The 27,785-nt window shown below is 40.1% G+C and overlaps 1 protein-coding gene across 6 annotated transcripts; it reads right to left on the bottom strand.

The window, feature by feature from the left end:
- Positions 1-5,397: 5,397 nt before the first annotated feature.
- On the bottom strand, positions 5,398-26,143 carry INIP (INTS3 and NABP interacting protein). Of its 6 annotated transcripts, none has more exons than XM_036915638.2 (7): positions 25,948-26,143; positions 24,757-24,829; positions 23,457-23,544; positions 14,300-14,399; positions 11,372-11,474; positions 8,951-9,041; positions 5,398-7,712 (listed from the first exon to the last, which is right to left on the bottom strand). In XM_036915638.2, exons 5-7 carry the CDS (start codon positions 11,407-11,409, stop codon positions 7,617-7,619), a joined length of 225 nt encoding a protein of 74 aa, XP_036771533.2. In that variant the 5' UTR covers positions 11,410-11,474; positions 14,300-14,399; positions 23,457-23,544; positions 24,757-24,829; positions 25,948-26,143; the 3' UTR covers positions 5,398-7,616. The 6 variants fall into 6 exon arrangements, with proteins under 6 accessions (XP_036771533.2, XP_036771532.2, XP_036771534.2 ...); XM_036915637.2 differs by lacking the exon at positions 14,300-14,399 and adding an exon at positions 21,652-21,728; XM_036915639.2 differs by lacking the exons at positions 14,300-14,399; positions 23,457-23,544 and adding an exon at positions 21,652-21,728.
- Positions 26,144-27,785: the final 1,642 nt, after the last annotated feature.

Genomic DNA, 27,785 nt, shown 5'->3' on the forward strand with positions numbered 1-27,785 from the left:
GGAAACTTCACTTTGATTGCTTGTTTCGAGCTAAATTCTTTTTGTTCCAACAAATAGACCCATTTGACAGTATTTCATGTATGTGTAATCCATTGTAATAAAATATTTTGGCTTTTAGTGAGATAGAACTCATTAGAGAAAAAATATGACATGTTACTTACATTAAAAAGGTTATTGTGATAAAATATATGGGACATAAAATTTACCAGTTTAACCATTTTTAAATGTTACAGTTCAGTGGCATTCAATTCACATTGTTTTGCAGCCATCACAACAATCCATTCCAAGAACCCTTTCATCACCTCATTCTGTAACTCTGTCCCCATTAAACAATACTCATCATTTCCCTCCTCCCCCCAGCCCTCGGTAACCAGTTTTACTTTGTCTCTATGAACTTGACCACTCTATGTACTTATAGAGGTAGAATCATACAGTAGTTGCCCTTTTGGGTCTGGCTTATTTCACTTAGCAAATTGGCTTCAAGGTTCATCTGTGTTGTAGTGTATGCCACAATTTCATTCCTTTTTAGGACTGAATAATACTCCATTGTATATATAAACCACATTTTGTTTATCCATTCACCCACTGATGAACATTGGAGTAGTTTCTACCTTTTGGTTAGTGTGAATAATGTTGCTAGGAACCTTGGTGTACAAATACCTGTTTGAGTCCCTGCTTTCCTTTTTTTGAGGTATATATCCAGAAGTGGAATTTCTGGATCAAATAATAATTCTGGTTAATTTTTTGAGCAGCATCCACAGTATTTTCCAGCAGTGACACCATTTTACATTCCCACTGAGAGTGCACAGGGTTCCAATTTCTCCACATCCTCAACACGTTTTCTTTCTTTCTTTCTTTTCTCATAATAACCATCCTAATGGGGTGACAGACTCATTGTGGGTTTCCATATGCATTTCCCTAATGATTAGTGATACTGAGCACCTTTTCATGTACCTTGCTTACATTTTAAAAGTATCCCTCTGGCTGCTGTGTTGAATATTCTCAACTGTTGGGTGAGATGGAGGGCAGGGGACAAATGTGGCAGGAAGACCAGTTAGAAGGCTGTTGCGGTAGTCTAGGTAGGTGGTGGTGGTGGCTGAAACAAGATGCTGGCGGTGGAATGGTAAGAATTCATGGGATCCCTGGTGTATTCTGAGGCTAGAGCCGGTAAGATTGAAAGAGAAGTGTGAGAAAGGAGTCTACAGGGACTCCTGTGTGTATGATCGGGCAAATGGCCATTTACTGTGACGGGGAATGCTGGGAAGGTGGGATTTCAAGAGTCTGACTGTGGACATATTCAGCTTGGATGCCTTTTGGACTCTAAGTGGAGATGTCATGTTGACAATGGATACGAGAGTGTGAAGACCAAGGGCGTTTCAGTTATGTTTTGCTGCATAATGAAATACCCCAAAACTTAAGAGGTTTGAAACAGTAACAATTACTCTTTCTTTTAATTCTGTGTGTGGACTGAGCTCAGCGGGCAGTGCTGCACTGTGTGGCCCCCACTGGGGTCACTCACTTGGCTGAATTCAGCTGGTGGCTGGGCTGAGCAGGAAGGTCCAAAGTGATTTGACTCACATGTCTGGCACCTCAGTGCTCCACCATGTGGCCTCTCCATCTGGTGAGCTGGGGCTTCCTCATGCATGGTGTTCATGGGGAATCAGACTTCTCATGCAGTAGCTCGCTTCTCCAGAGGGTGAGACCGGAAGCTGCCTGGCCTCTTAAAGGATAGACCCGAACGGATATAGCATCTCTTCTGCCATAGCCTGTCTGTCAAAGGAAGTCACAAGGCTTGCACATATGCAAAGGGAGAGCAGACAGACTCCATCTTTTAATGAGAACAGTGGTATTTGCCTACAGGGATGGGAGGAATCAATGGCAGCCACTTGTGAACACTAACCACAAATGGAGAGATCGGGGCTGGTAAGTTTAAAAGTAATACAAGTTAGTCACTGCTTCAAGCCATGGTACTGAGGAAGGTTACCCAGAGAATGCCTGTAGATGGAAAAGAGATGGAAAGGCTGATCTGTACTGTATTCCAACATTGTGCATTTGGAGGGAGAAGCCAGCAAATGGGACTGAGAATAAATACCTCATGAGGCAAGAAGAGAACCCAGGAGAGTGAGGCACGCTGAAGCACAGACAGCATTTCAAGAGGGAGCAATCAGTTGTGGGAAATGCTGCCAACAGTTCTAGTAAGATGAGGAATGGAGATTGACAATCGGACTTGACCAAGTAGAGATGACTGGTGGTTCTACAAGAATAATTTCAGGGAATTTGTGGAGATAGAAGCATGAGCATGATTGAGGCACATTCCAGAGACAACGGGAGGACGGAGGTTGAAGACAGCGTGCACAGACAACTCTTTCAGGGAGTTGTTACACAGGGAAGCAGAGAAAAGGTCAGTGATGGAACAGGATGTCGAGCAAGGGAAGACAGGATGTAGAAATCAGCCCTCAAAAGGAATGGGAACTATTTGTCCATCGCCATAAGAAAGGCAGAATATGTTGTCACAGATGCAGGTAGGGGGATGACATGTGGTAGTGGGAGGTGCTGTAGACACCACCACTGTGTGGTGGCGAAGGGACAGCTGGTACAGGATTGAGCAAGACCTAAGATCATTGGAAGGCCCCTAAATAGTTCGTATGTATAGGCAAAAAGCTGATTCTGTGGAGAGAGAGAGGGAGGTAACTGCCAATGTGAAACCTTAGGGTATGTGGCTGCAGAACAGGGTGTAGAATTTGGGGCTCAATTCCAGGTCAGGGCTTGGCCAGAATGTGGTGACTAGAGGGTGGAGAAGGCAGTCCTTGGAGCAGAGGGTATCAAGGACCTGGGGGACTAGGGTATTAGTTCATATCAAGGCGGCTGTCAGTGTTCCCCGCAAGACAACAGGAGTAATGCAGGAGATGAAGACTGTGGCAGGAGTCAAGGTCCTTAAGGAATGTGGCACCTGGCAGTGACACCAGGCATGACTTTTTAAGGTGGGAAGGGACATGCATTAAGAAACGAATTTTAAAATGAAGTTAAAGTAATATTCTGGATTGGCAATGGCGAGTGAGCCGGAAACTAGCTGAACCTACTGCCAGGGCAGGAAGCCCTGAGCTGCCTCCTGAGAGGCACAGATGCCTGTGGACCACAGGAGAAAGCCAGGTGTCAGTAAGCAGAGACAAAGGAGGGACTGAGAAACAGTTGGAATGTGTTCATGTATTTTGGTGACAGAACCAAAGGAATCCCAGAGATCACAGTAGGGCTGTCATCAAGAAAGGATGTGTCACAGGTTAAGGCCGGCAGCGGCAAGGCAGGAGATGAACTGCAAGCTGCACGGGCTGCCTTTGGTGAAGAATGGCGTAAGGTAGGTGGCAGGGCAGCTCTGGGTGGGCAGCACTGTACAGGCAGTGGGAGATGGGAGGCTCCCCTCTGCGTTCCCACTGCCCGGCTGTGTGGCTAAGAGGTACTGACCTGTATTAGGGTATTTAGGTGGCAAGCGACAGAAAACCTAAACAAAATTGAGGATGTATTACCTCTCATACTGAATTCCAGAGGAAGCTAGCACCTTACAGATCGTTTGGCTCAGCAACCAATGATGTCATCAAGGACTCTTTCTTCATAGTTCCCTGCTGCATCTTTTACGGTGGCGGCTTCATCCTAAGATTGGTTCCATCTCATGGTCACATGATGGCTGCCACACCACTCACACCGCTTGTATATGTGGATGCAAACATAAACACACGACTTTCCTGTACGCATTTAGGTCTCCCTTTTGATAGTCTCAGGAAGGTGAGAACGCCTTTTGCATAAGCCTACCAGATCTCTCCTGGAGCTTCATTTGGGTTGGATTTGGGAACCAGTTCCCGTGGTCTGCGAACTCCCACGTGCTGACTGGCTTTGGCACAGGAAATGGCCCTGATCCGTTTGGAGCGTGTAAGTCCCCCTCCTGTTGCGGGGGCCGGGGCAGCTTCCCAGAAGTGCACTGGTTGGATCAGGGCAGGGCATGCCCAGCAAAATTTTGAGTAGCATCAGGATGGGTGAAAGGAAGGATGAACACTGAGGGGACAGATTACCAAGAAAACCGCTTCACCACCTCACGGAGCTGTTGGGAAGGTTACATGAATGCTGTGTGAGGTGACTTCTTTTTCTTTAAAAGGTTCAGGTGGTGGAAAGCAAGAAGAGGGAGGTGAGCAAAGAAATTTGGAGATAGGGTCCAAGAACTGAATGGAGGAGGTGGCAGAGGTAGATGGGGTTGGAGTTGAGATGTGGATATAAACAGAACACACCTGTCTGAAATCCCTATAGAAATAAAGACATACTCTTCTTGTGCCTGGAAAGTTCCCCTTTCCCAAGAGCTGATGAGGGCTGCCTGTGCTCAAGTGTTCAGTAGCTCCCAGCTGCGTTCCAAGCTAAGGCTATTCGCCTCACCCTGGAATTCAAGACACTCCCAAGCATGAGACCAGCCCACCTGTGGCCTGATTTCTAATTATCACCATACACAGTTGATCCACATCTATCCATGCACATCCAGACAAATTGGGACTTTTTGGTTGCTTCACAATGGCCCCTGCGCCTGCTCTCTTCCCTGCCTCTGTGCAGGCTTCTCCTTTGCTTTGAATGTCGCTCTCCTCTTTCCTGGCTGAGATCCTCTCATCTTAAAAGCCAAGGCCACATGCTGCTTCTTGGACGCAGCCTCACTGGCCCTTATTTACTTGTTAAAGAAAAAAGATTTTGGGTGTCTACTGTGTACCAGCCCGTGTGTACAGAGGTGAGTAAGGAAGCACTTGGTCAATACTGGCGCAGTTCAAGGCTGTTGAAAAGGGACTCGTGCTGGCTGACAGGACCCGGGAAGCAGGGGGAGGTGCAGGACAAACTGACAGTCTCTGTGTTGATCTTCATTATCAGTGTAACCCTAGTCCCCAAAACAGGTGCCTCGCTGGGCTTTAAACTCATAAAAGGCCGAGTTTCTACTGCCAGAGTGAAGCAAGAACTGAGACAACCTAATGAGAGCTTATAGATGATTCAGGGGAAAAAAACCTGCCTTTGAAATTAGAGTCATTTTAGTTTTTATTCTAGAATCACACTAAGCACTATCATCTATATTATTTAGCAGTGACTTTCAAACTTTTTTTGCCATGACTCACAGTAAAAAAAAAAATATTGTACATCATGCCCCAGGTCATATGTATTCACTCATTTGTTCCTTCAGTGGGTAGATACTGACCACCTACTATATGCCAAATACTATTCTAAGCAGGGCAAGTAGTGAACAGAGGGAGGGAGGGAGGTGGGAGGGAAACAAAAATCCTTGTCCTCAAAGACCTTACACACTGGTGGAGCATACAATAAAGTAAGTAAAGCACACAGAAAGTTGATTCATGAAACAAAACCACCTGTTACTACATGCCATGCACTCCGATGCTATTTTATTAAAAAATAAAAAATGCTGGCCATAATCCATTAAACCATGAAGTTGGCTTCTCAATTCAGCAACGAGGTGAGACACACACTTTGGAACACATGGTTGGTTCAGTTCATGCACTAGACAGAGCGTGTGCCGTTCCTGTTTTACAGGTGAGATGGAGTGACATGCAGACAGAGGTTGAGTGAGTTGCCCCAGTTCTCCACAGGCTGAGGGAAGCAATGTTGAGACTTTGGGGCTTCTGAGGCCACTTGTGCCTTTGCATTATCCTCTGCAGCACTCGCAATTGTTCGTACTTCTCCTTGATTATAAAATCTTGACCTTTGCCCAGAGCAGCTCTTCCCTCCCTTGGCAGGTAAAGCACCAATACTTCCAGGCCCTTCCTGTGCAGCTCGCTGCATTCTGCCTTCCTTTCTCACCACTGCTGTACCAGAGCAGGCTCCCCTCCACTGCTGCCTCCTTCAGGCGGTCTCTCTCATCTTCCGCCCCCGAAGCACAGTGATTAACAGAGTAGGTATTAATACACACACATTGGACTAAATTGGATTTGTAAGTGACTCCAAGGAAAGGGGTAGGAGGAAGTGCTTGGTAGCTGGGACTGTGGGATTCAGAAGGCTAAGAGACTAGAAAATACCACTGGAAAAAAGATATCTAAGTTATAAAAGTCACACGTTAGGTAGAGGCTTTGACAGTATAAAACTAAACAATCCAAATTTAAAAATCTTCCTAGCATCAGTAGATATACTGAGAACCATGGCTCACATGAACAGAAATTTAGTCACATTAATTCAAGAAATGAGGCCCACTATAAGGAGGCCCAAGTAAGAGCCGGATGGGCCTGAGCAGAACAGGAGCCAGAGGCCTGGGGCAGGTGGAGGGCTTGTCAGCAGCAAGAGTAAGGGTGCCTTTGCTGTAATGGTGACCATTACAATGCGGACAGCTAAGTATAGAATTGTCTGCTCCTCGTCAATCAGTTTGGGTAAGATGGAGCTCTGGGGTTGGTACAAATATCTAGGGAAGGAGAGAGAAGAAACTCTTCAAGAAGGGAACTTTGATTAAATATTGACCCAAACTGGAGTTTTAAGTTTAAATTTCATCCTACCACCAGAGAGGATGGGAACTCAAGGCCAAAATGAGGTCAGGTATAAGTAGTTAATAAAATACTTTACCTATAATATAGTATAAAATATAATTTCAATCCCACTAAAAGTAAAAAACGTAGAATTTAGCTAAATGACCTCTAAATTTCAGGGACCTACAAATCTGAGTTCATAAATATGTATCATGAAAACTGACTTCTCTAACCCAGGTTTTCAGACTTTGTTTTGAATTAGAGATTCTAATTCTGTAGGACTAGGGTAAGGTAGAGGAGAGTGCATATTTATATAAGCACTGCAGATTCTGTTAAAGATATGTCATGTTGAAAACTTGCTTAACCTAACGCCTTCCTCCTTTAACTTTGCGTATGTTTTTAATTAGAGCAAAAAGGGACAAGAAAACTGTACAGGTCTATCATTTGCATAGTGACACTAAATAAGAGCTTCTACAAATTTTAAAATCACCACCTCTCTTATAATTGTCTTTAATAGCAGTTTAGTCACATAATTTATAGTTTATAAAGGATGTTTAAGACTTGTTGGTAACTTAGTCTTATCTTGGATTTTCTTTTAAAATTGAGAACAGGGGGACTAGTTATAAGTTAAAGAATATTTCAGGATAATATGTTGGTTAAAACTCAAAAGGTACACTGATAGCAATTCTACAAGGAGCTCCATCTTATATAAGTTATATAAATATAACTTATTTAAGCCTATTGGTTCACACTTTTAAAAAGCACCCTCATTTCTTTAAAGTTAAGTACTATAAATGGTTCTTGAAAATCTATTGTGGACATGATATACTCAGTTCAACTCGCTGGATCTTGGGGGTGAATTTATGTGACCATCCAATTCACAGTCTAATTTAGTTATAAATCAAACAAAAATGTGACAAAGGTAGCATACTCAATTCCTCAGACAGTACAGCTCCCAAGGCTCTCATCATCCTGGTTACTCTCCATTTTTGCTTTCACTTATGTAATTTTCTTTTAAAGAAGCAAAAAATGTAAAAGTTCACCAAAATTCTGAAAGTCATAGTTTGTATAGAACTGAATAATAGTAGGTTTGGCAATTGATATTACAAAGTCATTTTCAATGCAAATATTTGTTCATTCTGGTTCAAGGCGAGGTAAAACAGGAAGAATCAGATTCCCAAATGCAGAGTCTTGAGTTATGAAGTATCCGGAAGAATGTGCATGTGCATGCTAGGAAAGAGATTAAAAAAAAGGAATTAAGCATCACAATTTTACAACCAAGGCGTTAAGATTCCTTTTCCTTTCTGAGTGCTGGAAGCCAAATTAATTTTTTTAAATCAGTTCTTATGCTGCTCATTTTGTTTAAATAAACAGGAATTGGACAATCATAAAGAATTTGTATTAAGTTGCACCAGATACTCATTTATCATCCCCACTCTCTACCCTGTGGTTTTCTTCAGTCAATAAGTGAGTCAAAGACATGAAATTACTCTGTTCATTGGAATGAGGAAGAACAGCACCCAAGGTCCCGAGTACTCTGTTCTTGATCAGCAAGGCAGGTGCTTGAGAAGGAAGGGCAGCTGACTACTGGTGATTAAAAATCCCAACATTCTGTACACAACGCTAGAATGTAAATGATGGAAAACCACCAGTGACTTATGTCACTAAGGAGAGGAGGCCTGGGTTAGGCTGTCTAAATTGAGATGATCTTCCATTTTCCTTCCAGTTCTCAGATTCTAAGGTTTAAAAGCATAGCTAGTGATGTCTTGCCTAAGGTATCTGGGAATATTAGTTACGTTATCCAAGATCAATGTAATACCAAAACTGATTATTACTGTGAAGAACAATATTTGTTTAGAACGGCAGATTATCACATTCCTATTGTAAGGGTTAGTCTTTAAACATTTCCCACACAAGAGGTATGCTGACTATTAAAAAAATCCAAACAATAATAAACCAGGAAGACTATCGAGATATAATAGAAGACAAATTAAATACATATATACATTATTAAACCAGCCAGTTCAGCTTTTAAGATCATTCTGTCCATCCACACAAGAGGTATGCTGACTATTAAAAAAATCCAAACAATAATAAACCAGGAAGACTATCGAGATATAATAGAAGACAAATTAAATACATATATACATTATTAAACTAGCCAGTTCAGCTTTTAAGATCATTCTGTCCATCCAAATATCCTCAACTGTTCTGTGTACAAAGCAATCCCTTGCCAGGTACAGCACAGACTCGATCATAACTGCATCACACATAAACAATATTTTCGTTACTGCTGTACAGGGCCTTCAAATCCTTGGGGCATGCCTGAACGTCAGCAAACCACCGCAATAACGGGTAGAACAGTTTTATAGATATTGCTCCACTGAAATACAAAATGGGAATTGTGCTGGCTTCCAAGACCCAGGACGTTTCCTAAGAGACAGGAAGGTCAGTCACACTTGGCTCACCTGCAAAGCCGCCTTCTGTTGGGCTGCAATGTGCTGCTGCTCAGCATGGTCCCGGAAGTCCTTATTAAGAGTGGGTCTCGGGAGTGCGATGCTGAAACGGGAATCTTCATTACTTTGCTGTTTAAGGTAGAGACTTCCTTATTCTGAACCACATTTTTCACTATATATTCTTCATAGGGACAAAAAAAGACCTTCCAGAATAAGTCTTTCTTTTTTCCTTCACCCACTGTCTACATTATATGAAGAAAGCCTATGTTTTCTTCTGTAGGACTAATTCTACAAATTACATCCTTTTATAATGATTTATGGTCCCCTACTTGCAAACAGACTTGAGGTATTCTAGTCTATCAGAAGGTTACATTTATGATAAAAACTGAAGAGCTGAATGTTTCAAGCAGAAGGCATGGCATGTGGAAAGGCCCAGGGCTGAAGAGCGTGGTATGTTTGAAGAAACTAGAGTTCAACCGGACCTGAGGGCAGGCTTGGAGAGGGGTAAAGTGGGTTGGCAAAAAATGAGGCTGGGGAGGAAGGCAGGCGCCAGGATATGAAGAGCCTTGTAATGTGTTTATCCTAACAGTACAGGAAGACTTCCAAAAAGTAAAGTATTACAAGGAGAGAAGTGACATGATCAAAAGTGTCCCAAGACAGTCCAGGAAGCCCAGTCCCATGGTCACCTCCTCAACAGCTGTTCACCCCCTTCTTCCTTGCCGATGGGATCCAAAGTTACTATCACGGTGGTCCCACACTTCGGGGTAGGCCAGGCTCACCCCCAGGGAGTGAACTGTGACTGGTGTGAGGCAATGCCATTCCCCTTGCTGCTTTCTGGTTTAGGTAAGACAAAGCTACACAGTTTTGGGCAGGAGACTTGACAGGCAGTCTGCTGGAAGGTTTCTGAGAACACTTCCTCGCTCTTACAGAAGGGACACTGGACAGGAACCTTTCTGGGTTCTGCCTTTACGGGTGGCTCGGTGTGAAGGTGACACCTAGGCTACTGCAGTCAGATTTTGCCCATCAGCAAGCGCTTGACCCCTGGAGAAAGGCAGATTTCTAGGTAAGAGGAAAGGCGGCTGGATCAGGACTGGAACACTTGTGCCACTGCCTTAAGACCCTCTGGAACTGCCTTATTTTCACACCCCTGGGTAACATACATCCTCATGTTTATGTCATTTTATTGGTTTCTGTTACTTCCAGACCTAAGCATCCTAACTAACACAATGATAAATAGATCTGAGGGGACTAAGACTATGGGAAATTCAGTGAGGAAGCAGTTATAGAAACTGAGGCAGGACATGAGAGTGGCCAGAACCAGAGCAGCATCAGTAGCAATGCAAGAAAACGGACAGATCTGAGACACATTTCTGTCTTAAAAGGAATGGTAAATGCTTGGAGATGGAAACAAAAGAGAATAATAAAGTCCACACTTCTGACTTTGATAACTCATAGATCTGTACCATACACTGAGACAAGAAATTAGAGGAAAGGGAAGATGAGTTCAATTTGGGACATACTAAGTTTGAAATGCCTGTCGGTCACCACGTGGAGATATCCAGGAGGCAGTCTGGAGCTTGGGAGGGGGACTGGCTGGAGATATAAATGTAAAGTTATTGGCACATAAACAAGAGGCTGTGGAAATAGATGCAGCTGTCCAGTGAGAAGATGTACTAGTGGAAAACTGAGTCTAGAACCGAGAACTTTGAGGAACATCAGCATCAAGAGCAAGCAGTGGAGAAATACCTGCCAAAGCTACCCAAAGAGTGTTACCAGTGAGGGAATGGCAGGCAAGGAAAGAGAGGAGGGAGTGAACAACGGGGGCAAGTAAGGCTGACATGTCTAACAAGAGCAGGACTTGGGTCTACCATATTCAGCCACAAGGAGGATGCAAGTGACTAGGTGAGAAGCCACTCTTTGGTGGGAGAAGGGGGTCTAGAAGTTGGACTGTAGTGGACTGAGGAGTAAGTGAGAAAAGTAGAGATGAATAAAGACAGCACTTTTAACAGGTCTGGCTGAAAAAGAGAAAGTAAAGTTTGGATGGTAGCTGGATGCAATAATGGCTCTGAGAGAAGAGATTTAAGACGGCAGAAACTATGTACAATAAAGATCATTCAGCTACCTAAATTTTATCTGCTTTGCACAATGCTTAAAAAATGGGACATTCGGTAATAATTTCAGTAACAAAAACTACACAAAACCCTTTTTTAAAATTAAAAGTGTGCTGTAGGGAAAATTAAATGTTCTAATTAGAATTAAAATATTTAAAAGCTAATCAGTGAAGCAGCCTAATTTTTCTAATCTAACTAGGAAACAAAAAATAACATGTAAAGCCCAATGTTAAAGAAACAAACCACTGCCAACCAACCTGAGTCATTTTGTCCAAGGTATTTTTTTATATTACTGAATATAAAACCATATTATTCTTCATACCTAGCTCCAGGATGATTTGTTGAAGATTGGTTCTGCATTAGTAATTTTCTTTTCTCTTTGTCCAGTTCTGCCAAGATTGCAACTCTATTTTTGTTTTGAAAACCTAAAAAGGAGAGTGAGGAGGAGGGAAAGAGAGGGAGAGAAATAAAAAACATTTTAGAACTAGGCCATCTAGAGACCCAGAAAGCAAAACTCTGTTCTCTCACATGATAATGAACTCAGTAGGAAGAAGTTCCCCTATCGCCTATTTCCTAGCAACTTTGACTGCATAATACATGTATATATGCAAAGTATAATACTGACTGAGGACTTTTTAAGACTGAATTCTAGAGAATTTTCATCATCACGGTTTGAGTTAAACAAGCATTTGTTTTTTAACAAAATATCTGAGGCCCCAAGTGCTATAAGGACCGATGTCTATCCTGCTCAGTCAATCTTGGGGAGTGGAGATTTTCTAGTTCTGTTTTAGGCATCTCTGTAAATGCCTTTTTCATGGGCATTAGACATCCTCAGATTAAAACAATATTTCTTTTTCTCAACTGCTTCTACTCAGAAATGAAACACAATTCTTCAAGGCACAAGTCAAAGGACTGGAACTGACTAGAAAGCAATTCTGAGCAAGAAATGGAGCATAACTGACAGGGTACAAAAAGATGCACGCACTATCAAATATTTAATACTGGCTTGACTTTGAGCTTCACATTCATGTAAGCCCTGGAGCACAAAGAGTAGCAACCAACCAGGGTTTAAAAACCTGAATAAAATGCACTGAGGGGGAGCACACAAAACCCTTAGACTTCCTGCTTCTCTTAAAACAGCTCAAGATCTGGCACAAGGGGCCCGGATGCCCCGTGGCACCCATTAACTAGAACTCAGAGGCATCACCTTTAACGAGAGCCCTCCAGCTTGTCACAGTCCTTATCAGACTTGTTATACCTGTAGACAGGTAATTTAGAAGAAAAAAAATGGAAAGATTAAAGACTGGAAAACAGAACTATGTAGGGGGGAAAAAAAGGCCCAGGGGGTAATATCTTTGGCCTAGAAGAACAAATGAAGTTGGGTGGACAGAGTGTTTTCAAGCAGAGCAGACCTAAGCACTCCTGAGGGTAGCGACAGGGGGTCTAAGAAGTTTACATGGATGAGAGAGAACCGGGCGACGGGATGCACATTTCTTTGACGGGATGCACATTTCTTTCTCTCGTGAGGAGAGGGGCAGAGACTGGTGGGGCCAGCGCAGGGCGTACAAGCAGCAATCAGTGAGACTGCGCTGAGCAAGCAGCAGCTGAGGCCTGCAGCATCCTCAGCTAGACCTGACCTTAAACCTGGCGTCAGCACACTGACTGTGGCCGGGACCCTGGGCATAATGTGTTGTGTCACATCCGTTTTGGGAATTTATCATCTCCCATTTTCCTCCTCTGCCCACTCATGCTTATGCTATTTACTTGCCATCAGTTTAGCAAGTAAATAGCATAAGCAGACTACCTCTTTTTAAATCAGATAATTCACACTAACACCTTCTGGTACTTCTGGAGAGCTGGTTTTGCCAGCTTGAGGTGATTTCTTCATCTATTCGAATCCTAACTCTAGTCCTCCATCCTGCCCAACCTCTTGGTTAAGTTTTCTGGGAAGAAGCTCTAGAGGGCCTTTATCTACCACATACCATGATCGTCCCACCCGCCCTCACAGACAGGAGCATCTCAGAAGTCGTCCACTTCAGGAAGGGCTTAATAGAGCCAAACTCCTAAGAATGTGTGATAATTATGCCTGGGAATGCTAATGCTATGGTAAAGGGTACTCTGTAATAATCATTGAAACTCTGTCAAGATACTGTTAAAGAAATGCCATTAGCAAAGTAAATGTAATTACAAGTCCAGTGATTTAGAGAATCAGAAATAACGACTATCTGGCAAGAGTGGAGAAAAGAGGGCAGAGATAAAGTGTACCCCACCCTGACCCCCACCACCATTTGACATGCAACTTTTTATTTCAATATTAATCAATATCTTAAAATCAAAATGTAGTTGAGAGATCCTCGGAGTTGCAATTTTAAAGGCAAAGTAATGGTCAGAGAACTATCTTGAGAAGAAAATGTCTGTCTCTTTCTGATATCTTGGAATACCACAGCGACTCTTCATTTAATGGCCTCCAGAAACTGCCGCAGAAAAGATCATAGTGTTGTGCAGACTTCAGTGATGTTTGAACTCAAACTACAGTATTCTTTTTCATTGATTTTCTGAATTTCTAGGTGTCTTAATACTTGACTGAGATATCTTTTAGGAAATTATTTGCATTGTTGTTTTTATTTAAAAATAGGATTCTTTCTCTTTAGTAGTAATCAGAATTAAATTTAAAATGTATAGATGTTTGCTATATAATACCAAACAAGTACAATGGGATGACAACTCAAAAAAGCTCATCTGTTAGAAATTAAGTTGAACATGCCTTTCCACTTGGTGTCAGGGACTCAGTCACTCATGTGAATTCTGACTGGACAGTATAATTACTTCAAACCATAGGTTCCCAGACATTCTCCATTCACAGTGCCCTGCAACTCAGTTACTACTGCATGACACTCCCAAGCCAACAGAATACCTAACAATTCTGTTTATTAAGTCGTTAGATCCAAACAACCTAGTAATTATGACATCCTAACATCCTGTGGTTGTTTTAAAGAGTCACACATAACTTGAAAGAGAAATATTTGATTTTACTTTTAAATAACCATGATTACTTACTAATGGGATATGTGTGCCTGGGCACTGTATAACTTCTCAAGCCTTGGAATCAGGTCTGACACTACCACCCTCTTCCCTGTTCCACACTGATCAAATAGTACTTGTTTTATCAAAGCAACTGTCAAAAACAACACTTCACAAAAATATGACATCACAGAAAGGAATGTAGCACACTTGTGAAACTGTAAGCTACCTCAAGATAATACAGGTGGTGTCCAATAAATGTCAAGTATTGTTGTGTTTCTCTTGGAAACTTAATTTTCCCAGAGGTCTTCAGGATTCCCAGTGGCGTCCTAGAGTACATGGTACATGATTTGCAAACCACAACCAAAGCAACTGATGAACAATTTCTCTTCCATTTTATCAAGGCAGTCTGCCCAAGGGGTTTAACAATTAGGTACTACACAAGCCAAGGCAATAAAAAAATAACTTTGTATAGATTTAGAAACCTCTCTCTAATAAGATGACTATCACAAACCTCATATTTACACAATTAGGAGTATTATGTAAACATACCATAACCACTGTAAGAGAACTGTTATATATTAAGTTAAACTTATTTTAGTGCCTGTATTTGACCATTTTCTACCTACAAAAACCACAATTTCATGTGATTCACCAACCTTTTCTTTCTTTTTATAAATCACATTATGTCTTTCTTGGCTTGGTCAAGAAGTACAGCCTCACTTAAAAATTTTTCATGCATGTCTGACAATCAGAGCACAGGTAGCTATAATTAACTCTGTTACTGTGGAAATCAGATATGAAAATTAGTAACTGTCGGCTCTAAATAGTTTCCTTGACTGTCAACGTTCTTAGCCTACTGAGGAAAGCTATGTTATTCTCAACCTCTTTACTAACTCATGGTGAACCTGTTATCCAAATAAACAAGTAAGTCAGTATAAATGATCTAACAATGGACCAGATGGAAGTACAGAATACAGGTGTTACTGATCTTATACAACAGAAACTTTCCTAAAAGTGATGTAATACATATTAAGGTAAGATAATTATGGATGGATAAGTATACTAGAATGCGTTAAAGGAATCCAAATGAGTTCTTTGTAAAGAATGCTTTCCCAGGAAAATGAGTACTTTCCCATTGTACATATCCAGTTGCATTCGATTAAGGCATGTTAGGTTACACCACTAGCTATATTTCCAACTACAGGACAAGGCTTTTTTCCATTTCTCAGAGAAGGCTAATTAAGTCTTAGAAGATAACTATGTAGTTTTTAGAGATTTAAAGATACCATAAAAATAATAGTTCCTGAAAAGCAAATTTAAAAATCTGATGTCTAAATTATGTGATGAGTAAAATAAGTCATTGCACTGGAAAGTACTGATGTGCTGTTTACAGAAGTATCCATTTCCCTCAAGATTAAGTTGTTCACAAAAAAATATTTTAGATCACTGTCAGTAATTAATTGTATGTTCACAGAAATTTTATGTAGATAGCCAACAGCAAACAAAGCATTAAAAAGACTATACAATTTGATCAATGATGTTCATATAAACAGAAGCACAACTGCAACTGAGCTTTTCAATGCTCTTCAATGTATATAAAACTCACATAAATTACTTTTAAGATGTCTATAATCTGATCAATATTAAAAATTACAATGTCATATTTTTTTCCAAAGCATGTGGGAGTAAGATGGCAAGAGAAAGAGGAAATACACGATATAGAAAGCTCATATTACATGTGAGGACTTTCTTTAAAACTTACTACTTAATACTGTAAATTCAAAAAGTAATTTCGTAAGTACTAAAAATGTATAAACATGAAAGAATATGATGTAAATATAATTCAGCAAATGATTTTTAGGTAAAACACCACCAGGCTGGTGTGTTAGGATGACTGGATTACATATTGTTTGTATGATTTTTCTTTAATGCAAGAAAATTTTGAGTTCAAAAAATGTATCAAGATTTATAAAAGCATTTCATCACTCTAGCCCTGTTTAACATTTCAGAGCTGGGCTGACACTTACATAAAAATTTTCTATCCCCTCCCCTCATTATTTTGTTTGCCAAATAATCAAAAGGGGTGGGTGGAACCTTCTGTAAAAAGATACATGTCGATGTAATAGTGTTAGTGGTTAATGAAACCTTAAAAATGAAGAAAAATGGTAAGATACAAAAAGGTGTATAGTAATGATAAAGTTAAACTGGCCTACCATTATTAGCATATGCCCTTAAAGAACCATGTTTCCCTGTTCTGCCACTACAATGGCGGACAACAATGCCTTCCTCCTCATCAACTCCCTATGGGACAAACTTTGGTCTTAGCTACTACCCTTCACTAAAAGAACCAGAGTTCTAGGTAAAGTACAAATTCCATGCCTTAATGCAGGAAAAAATAAAGATGGGTATGGAATATCTTGTCAGAAAGCAAGAAGATTTTTTTTTTAAAAAAAGGTCCAGGGGTAGTGGTGATAGGGAAGCTAATTGGAGGTTAGCCAGGGTATCACAATTAGAACATTAAAAAGAGAGTAATAATCATAGCTAAATGGACAAACCAAATCTGTGATAAGCCATGAATTCATAATGAGATATAAAAAGGAAAGTTAAAGTACATAAAAAGATAGCCGTAAACAAGGTGAAAATAAGTTAAGCTGTTATGTCAATAGTTAGGCTAATGTTAACATTCAGGTGTTTTGTTTCTCCTGTTAAGTATATGTCTATTTATGTAGGCTAATGTTAACATTTAGGTGTTTTGTTTCTCCTGTTAAGTATATGTCTATTTATAAAGCATAGCAGTTGACTTTTTTCTTTAGGTACAGGAGGGAAGGGATAGATGCAGGGAACTGTGGCTAAGCCAAACGGTTCCCAGAAAAAGCAGGTTATGTACCAAGAACAAGGGAGTTGGAGCAGCACAGATCCTTACACATACATACGGGTTCAAAGGAGATCCAATGGTAATCCAATGGTCACACACAATGACAAAGTAGAAACTGTGAGTTCTAACTGGATGAATTAGCAAAATTTCCTAAAGAGAGCTAACAGCACAGACCTGATCCCTTATCTCTTAGGAGATGAAATGTCTATAATTCCTGGCTACTACCAGAAAAGGGCAATTCATAATGAAAACAGAACAACAGGTTATGAAACACTAATCACATTAAAGGAAAAGAAAGGCGGGGGGGGGGCGTTATTTCATTCAGGGAATAACTCTACGTTGCAAGAAACTAAAAATCTTTGAGAAAGGCATAAATGTTAAGAAAAAAAAAATTCATTAACTTAGAAGGTAAAGTTTAATTATAGAAAGGATCCAACACATACCAACACAGCTTTTAAATCATCTTTACAGGCATAACCAAATCTTGTATTGTAGCTAACAATGAAACCCAACAGTAACCCAAACCTTGACTAATCTGGAATTTTTTTTGTTTCTGTAGAGGTAAGATTACTATAGTAACCTTAGGAAGGTACAGAAAAATTACTATAATCCTAGGAAAGTAAGGAAATAAGAATCTGGGAAGATTATAATAATCCCAGGAAAATTTTAAAAACTAATACATAAAAAGTAATTAATTAAACCTATGGGTTAATATTTTTAAACAGGTTTAAGTGCAGTAAGTCACTATATAAGGTGTTTGAATAATATAATAATGTCATATCAATTGTAATTTAAACCATTATTAAGGAGAATTTAATAGGCTTGTAATCAGCTCTAAAGGTTTAAAAAATTTTCATTTTAGAACTTAGTTTATTAGATAAGTAGGTTTAATAAACTTACTATTAAATTACATGCAGTGATAAGTATTTTTCTCCACACACAAAATCCCTTCAGACATTAAAGAATTTGTTAAAATAGTTAAACAAGAGGTCAGTAGATGGAGGAAGTTCATAGCCTCCCTTCCTTGGTAAAGATGGAATAATGCCTCTCTCTATCTCTCTTAATGCCCCATGTTCCCTCCAAGAAGCAAGTTTTATCCTTATAACAAATCTCTCTTCCGACACACATCCATTTTACATTATAAAAGTATATAAAAGACAACAGATGGCAGTTAGGTAATAATAACAGCTTATATCAAATTTGAAACTTAAGGTACAAATTAAGTAGGGTGGTCTATCTGGTTATGCAAAGCAGGTAAGTATAATTTTCTATAGTTAAGTTTCTCCCACCTTCATAGTTTATACAAATATATATATATATGTTTAACTGATTTATTACCCTTACTACATACCTTTTTTTTAACCACACACTATCTCTTGCCATAATTTAACATTTTACTTTTACCTGTATCATAACATTACATGTAACTTTTACATTCTGAGAGGCATGAGGGTGTTAAGATATGTCTCATGTACAGTAGGACTTGCTTAATAGTCCTTTATGACTAACCTTATGCCTAATAAAATTATCCTAGAGTAAAGCAGCACACTAAAAATATTTCCACTTTTAGAACTGTAACTCTATCTCTATTTACAATCATATATATTATCATTTCCACATTCACTCATAGAAACATTGAACTCCCACACATTTAAAATCTAACAGCTGACATTCACTTTACACTAATACCTCTATCACACTTAAAGTAAGGACTAACTGGAATTCTTTTTATTGAAAAAAATCTAAAAGTACAGAATGAAAATGATTTTGTTTGATTAGTGGCGTTATGGATAATCTACTTACCAATTACATTTGTTATGTTGCTTTCATAACAATGATTTTTTTAAAAGATATTTTAAAATTATTTAAAAGCTATTCAAGTCCTTTCAAGTGATTATCCTAACAAGCTCTATATTCTTTACAACTAACCCAAAGTATCATACTTCAGACATCTGTTTACTATTAGAGAAAAGTACCATGGCATTATTAGTTTAACACGTTTAAAGTGATCTAGTGATTCAACACATATTTATTGTGTGTCCATCACATATAGGCAGTAGGTAGATTCTAAGGATACAATGACAAGCCAAAACTTGACATGATTCATGGTTCTCAAGCAGTCTGGTAAAAACAGACATCAAATAATTACAAAAATGATGCATAATTAGAATCTAAGATGAGTAGTCTGAAAGAAAGAAAATTCTATAAGCATTCATAACAATCATTATTGTAGGAATTAATGCTGAATAAAGTTGACCTAGACTGGGAGTAGGAGGAGCAGTGTCAGAGAAGGCTTCCAGAGGAAGGAATGCACTTTTGAAATCTAAAGGATGCACGTGATAATAGGTTAATTGGGGGTAGAGAACAAAAAATGCTTTCACCCTCTAAACAGATAACTGTAGCTGCAATACTGAGAACAGACTAGACAAAAGAGGAGCTTGCTCAGGAGAACAAGCTAGAGATGACAGAAATTGTTAGTGGGCAGGGAAGTGGAGAGATAGGAAAAGTCTCAAGAGCTATTTAGGAAGTTAAATCAACAGGACAATATGAAGTGAGGAATGAGGAAGGCGTCATGGATTGGCTCCTAGATTTTTGGCTCATATACATAAGTGGTATATTATTTCTATTTTTCTATCGCTGCTAAATTTGTGGTAACATAACCTTAGTAGCTTACAACACAAATCTATTCCCTTCCAATTTTATAGGTCAGGGTCTCACTGGGACAAATGCAAGAGCTGTAGTCCCTTCTGGCGGCTCCAAGGGAGAATGTTTCCTTGTCTTTTCCAGCTTCTAGTAGCTGCCTGAGTTCCTTGGCTTGTGGTCACCTTTCTCCACTTTCAAAACAACAGGGAATCTCTCAGACCCTTCTGTAGTCACTTCTCTGACCACAGCTAGGAAAAAACTCTTTGCTTTTACCGACTCAGTGATTAAAATGAGCCCACCGGGGATAATCTAGGATAATCGTCCCATCTCAAAGCCTTAACCTTAACCACAAATTCAAAGTTCTGTTTGCCACATAAAGTAACAGAATCGTGGGTTCCAGGAGGTGTAACACCTTGGTGGGCCTCTTTGGTGGGGGAGGATTATGCTGTCTAACAATGTACAAAACCGCAGTACCCAACAACCTACGAAACGTATTCATTCAGTGGTTAAAGCTTGAACCTCATCCAGGGGACACTGGTTGATGACTGAGTCTTAGCAGAATAAAAATATATAACATTATTAAGTTAACTTGAATTGATTAGTACCAGTAATTAGCCTTTCAGGTATCTAATTAATAGCAAACACTTCCTACATCTTGTGAGAACAAAAAATTATTCAACTCTCAGCTACCTTTTGGTATTTACTGAAAATATATGCGAAAGGAAAGGAATAAGCCCTAAATCTGTGCAGGTGATTTCCCTGTGTTCAAGTTCTCTCTCACTCAGACCCCAGGGACTGACCTTCTTTTAAAGCTACTGCCACTTTTTTTTAATCCATTGAAGTTTCTTGTCTTCAGGACTGGCTAAATAAGATGATGAATTACCTTCTGCTTGAATCAACCTTTCCTCCTCACTCATTTTGCTTTTCCTCTAACAGAGAAACACGCAGGCCCATTTCATTGTAAGGATTTTCTGCTTAGTAACAGATGCAGAAGATATCAAAAGACTAAGAAGAGACTTTTGCCCCTAGTCTAGAGAGCCCGGTTTTTTCTTAGATGCTGTAATTAGAACATTCTAACCCCCTAGCTAAAGTGCAGTATGGGAAACAGTGAACAGGGCACTTGGACACAGAACAAAGTTGGGTGCTCATCTCAGTACTACCAGTACTGTTCTTTAATTCTGGCAAAATTACCTCACTGTGCAGAACCAATGGAAGTAACAGTAACAACTTCAATGGGTGGTTATATGAAATATAGTAAAAGCAAAATACCTAGCACACTGCCTACTGTGTGGTACTTGCCTAATTAATACTAGCGATCTGTAATTATCTAGTATTCTCTTTCTCATTAGTTGATATCACCAGATTCTTGTCAGCCCCATTCTGACTATTCTTTTAGTTGAGTAGTTTTTCATCACTAAGACACAGCTGATTAGCACACGGCTTTCTAGGTTACACGCACATGGCAGGCCTCCTAGGTCAGTTTGAATGGACATGGGGATCCTAAACTCTCTCCTAACCACACAAGTGATTTGAAGCTACTTTACATCATATTCAGCCTCAACTCAGTTTCATTCCTATTTAAACCTGGGCCTACAGATCAATCCTAGTGTCAGAAAAATACTGCACTCTCTTTGTCTTGGCACTTAAAATGAGACAAAGAGAAGTCTAGCTTTAAAAAACCTACTCCAAATTGTGTCTTTGCATCTACACTCTCATCTTCAAAAAGGTGCAAATACTAGAAAGATGATTTTTATGCATTACTGATACAAACTCTTAATTGAGAGGTAGCATATCTTTCATACAAGCCTGAAGGGTAAACTGGCTTTCCTTCTGGACCATAGATGGTTTGGATTAAGACTTATACTTGGGCCTCAGATCAAGCAAGAACCTCCCAGGAGCAATGCCATCCCATTCCTACATAGCACCCTGTGGTCACAGCCAAGAGCATCCAGAGAGGCCCAAACCCGTAGCTCCCACTACTTGGTCTCCAGTGCTTATGGTTAGATAAACACTTTGAGAGAACTACAAAATAATCAAAGAAAATAATTTACATTCCTTACTCAGTATATCACCAGGTTTTTCTGTGTATCTGAAATCAGGTTGGGCCAATCCAATTGCCACCACATGATCACAGGACCTTGATAATTGAAATAGAATGAAAACTCTTTACATAGGGGTGGTCCCTTGGCCAAATTCCAGTTTGAAAATCTGAGTCTACATATAAAAATTCTTAAAATGTTATTTCTTATCAAATAGTTATTAAGAACCTACCAAACATTCCATACCAGGATGGATGCTAAAAAGAGTGAGACATTAGTGACTACCAAGAGCTTATGAAATTAAGCAGTTCTGATTACTACTCTAGAATGACAAACTGCTAGATCTGAAAGAGGGCTTTAGGGAACACGATGGGTTTCTGTCGGCTCCACCAGTGATGTTTGTAAATTACAATGCACAGATCAAGATTCTCTCTTTTTTTGTTGTTAATTCATTGTTCTTTCAGTCATCACTGTAAAGTGATTATGGCACTTGGCATTCAGTCTCCATATTAAGTAGTTCATGTGTATGTAAACAGTACAGAAATAACTTCATATAGAGAGTAAAATGCAGTACATCCAAATAAATAAGAATTTAGAAATCTCACGGAGTCTGGGAGTCTATAGAACATGATACAGACTCCCTCTGCTGGGGCCTAACAGCAGTAGCTCAGTGACACCAGCAAAATCCCTGACAGAGAGAGCACAGCAGCCAAAGGACGAATCCAAGTACATTTCTATTTAGATTAGGGAATCATTCACAGTGGATTTGATATTAGATCATCAATCAAAAGCAGTGTTAAAAATGATTGTGTTTTATTGCAACTTCTAAAAAAAACCCCAGCAAACTGTAAATCTCAATTATTGGTGCTATTTGAACAGAGAGATAATTTAAAATTCATTTTCATTTGCCTCATCGTGTAATTTTTAGTGGTATATTTTCTTGCCAAAATAGACTTCTCATGGTTTTCATTTTGGTTTGATTAAAAATCTGAGACCTGATAACTTGAAGAAGAGGTTAAAGACCATAGGGGGAATGTTGACCTGTGATTAACAAATCATGAACGGTCGTTTCAGAGAAGAAAACAGAACAATATGAGCTGGGTACAGCTGGTAAAGCTGTCACCACAGCTAGCTTTTTACAATACTATACTTGTATAAAACTCATGTAACTTTTAGTTCGTCCTAAATGCAATATAGAAAAACAGATTCAGTAGACTTACAACTTCCAGTACTAGCAGAGTAGTTTAGTTAGACTAAGCCCCTGGCTGCAAATATAATTATAAAATCTAGACAAAATATTAAAAATTCATTATTTGAAAAAACTAGAGAATGAGCCAAATCAGGCAGAAACTACAAATGGAGAGACTTGGGAATTTGGCCCTTTTGCCTGAAGCATTCCTCAATCCACAACCAACTTGGATAGTCTCACTTTACTGGCTTCAGGTATTGGAGTTTGGGACTGGCAGAGTAGTTGGAAAACCAGGGGAGAGACCTGAGAGGGAAAGGCATAAGTAAAGCCCAAAACATGCCTAGAATATCCACCCAAAGTTTTCACTTCCTTCTAAACCACACATATAGAGGAGAAACCCCAGGGAGCCCAGCAATAAAGAAGCAGCTGGAAGCTGAAAAGACCGAGCAGAGACTTCAGCTGCTGCCCAACGCAAACGAGACAAGAGTCTGGAGTGTGAGTTGTGCCAAGCCAACTGACAGAACATAAATCACATTTCAGAGAAATACAACAGAATCCAGAGTCTCTACAATGTATTAATCATAATATCCTGTATCCAATAACAAATCATTAAGTCTAGCAAAGTATTGACCCATACTCCAAAAAAAGCAGCCAACAGAGACCAACTCCAAAATGATCCAGATGATGCACTTAGCAGTGACAAAAGACCTGTGTCCATCCAGACTCTAAAAAAAAAAAAAAAAAACCTTGACAATAAAAAGAACCCACTTTTTAAAACATGAGCAAAAGACTTTAACAAACACTTCACAATGAAAAACTTACAATGGCCAATAAGTATGTAAGAAAGTGCTCAACATTTGTCACCAGGGAAGTCCAAGTTAATACTACATTAAGATGTCACTTTACACCCTCTAAAATGCCTAAAATTAAAAAGATCCACTGGGCTATATGTGAAGTACCTAGAATTCTCACACATTGCTAGAGGGAAAGTAAAATGGTTCAACCACTTTGGGAATAAATTTGATGATTTTTCATGAAGTTATACACTTAGCTGATAAATTGATCAAAATATCTACAAAAAGACATAAATGAATATTCAAAGCATCTTTAGTCACAATGGTCAACTAAGACCACTTTTGGGGGCCTAAAGCCCCCAAACAGGAGAATGAATAAACAAATTGTGATAAGTTCATATAGAGGAGTACTCTGCAATGAAAAAGAATGAACTATTGATACACAGTACACCATGGATGAACCTCGCAGATTGTGACTGAAAGAAGGACACAGATACATTTTATGATTCCATTTACATGAAGTTCAAAATAAAACTAAGATGAAAAAAATCAGAATAGATCAGAATAGAGAGGAGTAATAAAAAAATACGGTCCAAACAAGAGTTCAAACTTAATATGGAAAGAAGATACAGGCTTGCTTCAAGTTTTTAAGCAGGAAATTATGTACAAAGTGAGATTTAATAGTTTCCAGAGATTAGTTACTTTTTACAACATATTTTAAATAAAAATTCCTTCTTTAGGAGGTGTCTAACTTGCTTTGCTTTAGAGAGCTCTTAACCCAGGTGAAATGTGTATGAATTTTTTTCCAGCAAATGAAGATAATAAAGGCATGGATATTGCCTGGTGACAATATAACTTCTTTATAAGTGGTTCTGATTTCAAGTAAAAGAGCAACAGAATACAGATGTCAGAGGAGGACCTACGGTTTACAATGTGAATAATCTTAACACAGATTAAAATGTAGCATTAGTAGCTATTAAGGATGGACTTAATTCAAATACAGAATTTTACTTTGCTATTCATATTTTGTTCTGACTACAGTAACTACCCTAGACAATATTTTTACAAAATTTTTAAATTAAAATACATTTACTAAATGGGAGAATAGCTCCTAGTAATAAAAGAAATCCCAGCATGTATTACCTTGTCCCGAAGGGTTTGCTGCCATCTTCCTATTTCCTGCTTCAGTGGCAATTGATCAGCACTTTTCAATCACCTATAAAAAAATATGAGTACACACATATGAAATACACCATACTTTTAACAGATTAAAAGTTGTCAGGAACAGCTAGCCCACCTACAATGAAACATCTGCAGTTTCTTCATCTCTTCAGAAACATTACATCTGAAAAGCACACAGACTTAAATCACAAATTTAAACTCTGCAAGTCCAAGTATTTAATTAGAGCATGAAGGTTAAATGTTTCTTCTTGCAGATGTTGATACCAACATTTAGCGTTACTGCCTTTAATATACATCATTAAGTGGTGGCTACCAAACACTACCAAATATATCAGTCAATTGACAGCATCAGTTACTCAGTGCTAGAAAGAATTACATCACTCCTCTCTGGTGCCTCTTGATACACTGACAAAACATACGCAGCAACTAAGGGTACAATGAAAGCTAACAAAGCAAACAAACCTGATATTCATCGAGTAGATACTCTGCACCATACACTGTGTAAGATGCTTGAAATTAGTTATTTCATTTATCACATTTTATACACGAGAAGATTGTGCCCACGGTCACAAAGCTAGTAAGAATGCTTTGGGCTGTTTGTTTCCAAACTCCATGATTTTGAGCTAAGCCTTGGGGAGATACCTATGAGCAAGACCCTACTCCTGCCCTCAAAGAACATATAATCCAGTGGCAAAGTAGTCTCATTCAAGCAACCACATTTTTTAAAGTTTAACAAACTCGCCCTTTAAAAGGTCTAAATAGTGGTTCAGAAGCAGAAGGAACTGATTCTACTGGGGTGATAAGAGATGCCTTCAGGGGAGCCCGGGCAATTACAGGGCTAGTAAACATTTCGATTTTGAACAAAATACCGTTGGCTCTCTCCTGCGGCTGAAGCCGGGTTAGGACCAGAGGAAGAAGAGGGCCATCTTGCGAAGGGGTACGTAAAGCGGGGAGATGACAGAGCTGGACCTGCAGCGCACAGCAGGTAAGCAGGCTGGGAAGGGGCTGCAGCCGAGATCCAGGAAAGGCGAGGAAATGAGAAGGAGGGGAGGCTCGGAGGCCCCTGCCGTGTGGCAACAGAGACGGCGGCAGCAGGGCAGCGCCGGGGCCTCACACCTCCATCCCTCGGCCCTGCCGAGCGGTCATACTCACCCGGGACAGGAGAGCGCCCGGGACCCTCTAGCAGTCGGCTCACCCTCTCAAAGGGGGCGCGACCACTTAGAGACCCGCAAGCCCAGCCGCAGGTGCGGCTGTGCAACCTTCCCGCCCCCGCTGCGCTTCCTCCTCCTGACTGACGTGCGCCCGAGGAGGCAGAAGTCCCGCCTGCCGCCGGGCCCCAACAGCTGCTACGCACCGCGACTCGTGCTTTAAATGCTGCTCGGGGCAGACGCCACTTCCCTTTCGAAGAGGCTCGCGGGAGATGCAGGCCGCACAGTTGTGGGCGGGGCCTAGGCGGGGAGCTGGGCTAGGCCAGGGCGGGCGGAGACTAGCTGGGTCCCTAGCACCGCGAGTGGCCGTGTTGTCAGCACTGCCGGGGAAGTGTCACCAGATCCGCAGGTACTGCTTCGTCGTGAAGCTGCCGCCGGTACTCGGAGGGCGAATCTTCACAGGCCGGGCCCGCTTACAGGGTTCAGCAACCATCTCGGGCTGTGCGTGTACACACACACACACACATTCTCTTATAGTTTACATAATTATACACAAGAAAAATGGTAAACATGTAGCAGTTCTTACCACTGTGCAGTCTGTGTTCAAAAAATGTTTGTGCCACGTCCCAGAACACCAAGACCCTCCTAGCTGAGTCGCCTGATGCCCGACTCCAGTACAACAGATCTACTAACATAGAAAGGTAATCTGATGTTGATGTATGTCACCTGTTCTGTGGTTGTTAACCCGTTATGCATCTTTCCTAGAATTTGAGCATACGTTCTTAATAATCGATGTTTGCTCAACAGTAAATGTTTATGATGCACAATTTTATTGTGCATGGATCCATGACTGTTAGAACACCACTTACCATGCGTTTATTGAGGGGCTTCTACGTGCTAGGGGGCTTCCTGGGCATCAGCTCTGGTCTGTCATTCCCTGATTTATATATGATTTGTGTTTATTATATATTTGTATGTGATTTTTATATATGATTTAAATGTCACATACTGAGATGAACCTTGAGGACATACTAAGTGACGTAACCTGTCACAACAAGACATTTACTGCGTGATTTCACTTACATGAGGTACTTAGAGTAGTCAAAATCACAGAGAACAGTAGAATGGTGGTTGCCGGGGGCTAGGGGGAAGGGAAGAAGGGACAGTTGTTGCTTAATGGGTATCGAGTTTCAGTTTTATAAGATAAAGAGTTGTGGCAATGAAAGGTGGTAATGATGGCAACTATGAATGACTGTATTTATTTATTTTTATTAATGTATCATTGATACACACTTGTGAAGGTTTCACATGAAAAACATTGTGGTTACTACATTCACCCATATTATCAAGTCCCCCCCCATACCCCGTTGAAATCACTGTCCATCAGCATAGTAAGATGCCACAGTCACTACTTGTCTTCTCTCTGCTACACTGTCTTCCCCGTGACCCCCACTCCTACACCATGTGTACCAATCATAATACTCCTCAATCCCCTCCCCCGCCCCTCCCCTTTGGTACACCGCTAGTCCCTTCTTGGAAGTCTGGGAGTCTGCTCCTGTTTTGTTCCTTCAGTTTTGCTTCGTTGTTATACTCCACAAATGAGGGAAATCATTTGGTACTTGACTATATTTTACTGGATATCTTGGTGCTTGGTCAGTGGGTCAGCTGGTAAATACATAGATCCCACATATCTTCTAGGCGAATGTCCAAGACAAAAGTAGTGCATTTTATAATCCTGTGGTTCTGTTAACTGGTAAGGAATTGCCAAGTTACAGTCTGGGAAGTACTTCATCCTGAAGCCATTGTGATTATTAGACCTTCAATACCAAAGTAGGGAGTTGA

The sequence above is a fragment of the Manis pentadactyla genome, chromosome 3 (assembly GCF_030020395.1).
Source record: "Manis pentadactyla isolate mManPen7 chromosome 3, mManPen7.hap1, whole genome shotgun sequence".
Classification (NCBI taxonomy): Eukaryota; Metazoa; Chordata; class Mammalia; order Pholidota; family Manidae; genus Manis; species Manis pentadactyla.